The following is a 4566-nucleotide window of genomic DNA, read 5'->3' on the forward strand; positions in this document are numbered from 1 at the left end:
TTCAAAAAAAAAAAAAGTCATATATTTTGTGTTTACTTTAAATAATACCTTAAACATTTTACGCGACATGGGCCACTGCATATTTTTAATGATGTACAATAAATGGATAATAAGGTATAAATGCTTGGACTAATATTGAAAACACACAAAACCCTTTTTTTATTACACATTTGATTTATTCCTTGAGCTAACTGTGAGATAATATAGTTCTGGATATACTGACTATACGAATAAAAAAAATAAATAGCCAATTATTACGTATCATTAATACCGCCTTCATGTAATATACTGATATAATTTGTAGAATACAATTAAGAACAAACATGATTTTCCATTTGATTTTTCATTTTAGCACTTGTTTTTATTATAGTAATATATATTAATATAATTAACGCATTTAACATTATTATTATAATCTGTTTATTATTATTATAGCCTAGTCTGTTTTTCGATATGAAAATAAAATAATAATTATTTACATGATCGACAAACTATTTTCCTATTTTGATATTGGATCTGTATTGATATAAATCTGTATTGTTAAAAGCGCTATAAATAACGGTGACTTGACTATTAGCAATATCATTATATTATCAATTTAATTAACATTTAAGACATTAATCTGAAACTAAAATTACATATTATTTAATTTAAAATAATGAAAAAAATATATTAATTGTTAAGTGTCATTTAAAGGTAATACTTTAGATTAGGGAACACATAACTAAAATGTTCCCCTCAGTAAACTCATACTTACTGCTCGCTGATAGTAGCCTGAGGTAGTTACGTTTAATTGAGGAGGATAAAGAGATCTGGAATATGATCATGCGGGATAAGGCATTAACATCTGCTTTTTAAGTAGGCTACTAATAAATAGCCAACATGCAGTACACTGCGTTGTGTTTTAGGATTAACGGAAATGTCCGTAAAATAACCAGCAAACAAATAAGCCACTAGGCTTCTTTTTTTTTAAACAGTGTGTAGTTAATAGTAGTATCACCATTTAAAACAATCACTTCACTGATGAAGTATAAAGTATTGGAAATACTGTCAAACTATTTCGTCCTGTGGTGCAGTAGGCTTGCGCGTCTGACCACCTGTAAGTTGAATAGAGGAGCAGGTGGAGGCGGGAGGGCGGTGTGAGGTTGGAGGTGGTGGGGGGAGAGCCCTGGAGGCGCTGCCAATGGAAACAGCACACACGAGGAGCGTCGAGCCAGAGCGCCGCGTCGCCTCCATGTCAGGTCCACTCACCTGCAAGGTGCGCAACGAAGATGATGGCCATGAACGGCAAGCAGCACTTCTCCATGCACCCTGCGCTGCACCCGAGCTCCGAGGGCATGCGGCGGGTGTGCCTGCCTGCCCCGCAGGTACGTCTCACGCTAAACTCCTCGTATTGTCTTCGTTCTGTCACTTTGAGGTGTTTTGAGTTGCTCCGGCATCCATCCATCCATCCCTCCCCAGCCTCTCCTATCTTTCCTCTGAGCTCACGCGCGCGCTCTCTCTCTCTCTCCCCCACATGCCTATCCAAGCAAAGCTGCCGCTTTCATATAAATTTTTATGACCTGTGCTTTGAGGAGGGTGCTTGGGAATGTTCTTTAATCTGGAGTTGACACAATTCCCCACTGACTTCCATATGCGCGCTCTTGCTTGCAGCTCCAGGGCAATATATTCAGCGGCTTTGATGAGAGTCTGCTGGCCCGCGCTGAAGCTCTGGCGGCGGCTGACATCGCGTCTCACGGCAAGAGCCACCCTTTCAAGACGGACGTCACCTACCATACCATGAGCAGCGTGCCCTGCACCTCCTCTTCGTCCACAGTGCCCATATCCCACCCTTCATCCAACCTGCCCTCGCACCACCACCACCACCACCTCAGCCACCTCAGCCACCAGACTCTGGAGGGGGATCTGCTCGACCACATTTCCTCCAGTTTATCGGTCAGCGGCATGGGTGCGCCGCCGGATCCGTCGGTGATGACCACTCAAGCCCACCAGCACCACCTGCAAATGGGTCACTTGCACCAAGCCATGGCCATGGGCCACCCGCACACCCTGTCGGTCCACAACGGGATGGCGTGCGTCAACGACGTGGAGTCTGATCCCAGAGAGCTGGAGGCGTTCGCGGAGAGGTTCAAGCAGCGGAGGATAAAGCTCGGAGTGACCCAGGCGGATGTGGGGTCTGCCCTGGCCAACCTGAAGATCCCGGGGGTCGGATCGCTGAGCCAAAGCACCATCTGCAGGTTCGAGTCCCTAACCCTGTCCCACAACAACATGATCGCGCTCAAACCCGTCCTCCAAGCCTGGCTGGAGGAGGCTGAAGCGGCTTACCGGGAGAAGAACGGAAAACCGGAGCTTTTTAACGGGAACGAGAGGAAACGAAAGCGCACGTCCATCGCGGCTCCGGAGAAGCGATCGCTCGAGGCGTATTTCTCCATCCAGCCGCGACCGTCGTCGGAGAAAATCGCGGCAATCGCGGAGAAGTTGGATCTAAAGAAGAACGTGGTTCGGGTTTGGTTCTGTAATCAGCGGCAAAAACAGAAAAGGATGAAGTACTCGGCAGTGCACTAGTAGAGCAAAGTAGACATTTTAGGAACACCACAGGGATCTAAATCTTTTCTTTTAATCGTTAGAAGCCTATAAAGTCTCCAAGTACATTTCATATCGCCTCCAAATGATGGGATCAGTGTGCGAATTACTCCAGGGTCTCGGGGCCCCTAATAAAGGCTTGACCTCTCTCAGGAACAAGTCAAATGGTGCTAAAATATGCATTTGGATATTTTAGCAGCGTTTCAGTAATGACAAAAGTTACAGTAAAAGTTCATAAAGTCGTGGCCGTGGGTAACAATCAGTAAGTATTAATATCGAAGTTTACATAAAACAATAACGCAAAAATAATTTCGGTTTGCGCGAGATCGACAAACCTCAAATGTCCGAAAATTGCAGACAGGATTTTCTCAAACCACCGAAGGCCGAATAATTCGCACACTGTAATAACATTTTAAACAAACTTGAAAAAAAAGATTAATTTACATTACAGTGTTCATGTTACAATGTATTTGCGCGAGCCGCTGAAAAAAACAGTAATTATTTTAGCAGATCGCGGTTATAAAATAATCACAACAACATGCACTGTTTAACATGGACATCGTAATGTAAATTATTATTGACTATTTAACAAAACAGATGATTAATTTAAGCTTTCATTCGAAATGATAAAACTTTAAATACATTTCCAGGAGATTAAAAACTTTGTTTCAGTATTATCACACGTGAAATTATATTTTGAAGTGTGCATACGTGTGTTTTAAACATTTATATTATACAATTTGCGCACAAGGTCTACCTTATGAAATATGTGTACTAGTTTGAATGTCTTGATGTGAATGCATTTATGGTGGAAATCACATATTCTCACAAACTGTCACGATTTTTTTCATCAGTTGAAGTGATATTAATATGCAAAAAAACTGGTGATGTAATGAAGAATGCTGCTATTTGATGCAGCCACTGCAAACACTCTTAAACTTCACTTTACAAAATGTGTGACTTTGAATGTTATTTAATAAATTGTTGATTTTTTTGCAAAGCCTTTGTGGGAGTTTTATTTAGGCCTATGTGTAATGTTGTATTGTTTTAATTACACATATGAAAAAATATACCAATGTGTCTGATTCCCATTTCAATATATAGGAGATGAAATTAAATATGTGCATATGTGCATAAACTATATAAAGAAAGCTACTCGCATAAAAAACATTGTGATAGCATTAATTTTTAAAACTGGTGATGTTTTATTAATTAGCCTCTTGAGCTCAATTAAACATTAATGAAATAATATAGACTATAATCACCACCAAATTTAAAGAAATTTATAGAGAGAACAAAAAGAAAAGCGTGTTTTCCTCTTTTCTAATTCGGGTTTCCGACTTGTTTAAGCAGACACTGCTGAATAATAAATGTCTGTCACGGCTTTGTGCAGAGGGGGTTGAAATTATTAAGTAATGACGATGCAATATTAATTGTATATTGGTATAAAACAGGCAGAGAGCTGAAGGGAGAGTTGTTAGTTCAGGCTCAAGGGAAGGAGGAAGAGATGCTGTTCAGGTAAGAGCCTCACTGTCAGGTTTCAAGAACTAATTGTGAAGTGATGTATTATTCTACATAAAAATATACGTATATTATATTTTTAAAAAAGGTTAAAAGTGATAAATTCGCTTGATTTGAGCTTGTTTGATTTTTTAGAGCTGAACAGTTCGCATGAAATAACAAGCCTATTCTTTTTTTTTTACAAGGTTGATATCCGTAAGTGTTTTTGCTTGATATCTATAAATGTTTTAATTATTTTCCTCTATGAATATTGCGTGAATTAAAAAATGGAACCTTAATGAGTTAATGTCGATAATGTTCTACTCTGTTTTGTGCGATAACTAGATATTTTCATTATTTGCAAATTCGTTTCAGAATGTATTAAATATTACGCTTTTAAGCATAATATTACGATCTAAGCCTATTCAATATTCACAAGTTTTTTTTAGCGTTTTTTTCTTTTACGGACGAAAGAAATGCCAA

At 39.4% G+C, this 4566-nt stretch overlaps 1 protein-coding gene across 1 annotated transcript; it reads left to right on the top strand.

Annotated features, from left to right (window-relative positions):
* Positions 1-1271: 1271 nt before the first annotated feature.
* On the top strand, positions 1272-2565 carry LOC306855792 (POU domain, class 4, transcription factor 3-like; the record flags this gene model as incomplete). The annotated part of the gene is made up of 2 exons (XM_079394668.1): positions 1272-1367; positions 1654-2565. The coding sequence occupies 2 exons, from the start codon at positions 1272-1274 to the stop codon at positions 2563-2565; spliced, it is 1008 nt and encodes a 335-aa protein (XP_079250794.1).
* Positions 2566-4566: the final 2001 nt, after the last annotated feature.

Source organism: Barbus barbus (genome assembly GCF_936440315.1).
Source record: "Barbus barbus genome assembly, chromosome: 36".
In the NCBI taxonomy this organism is placed as follows: domain Eukaryota; kingdom Metazoa; phylum Chordata; class Actinopteri; order Cypriniformes; family Cyprinidae; genus Barbus; species Barbus barbus.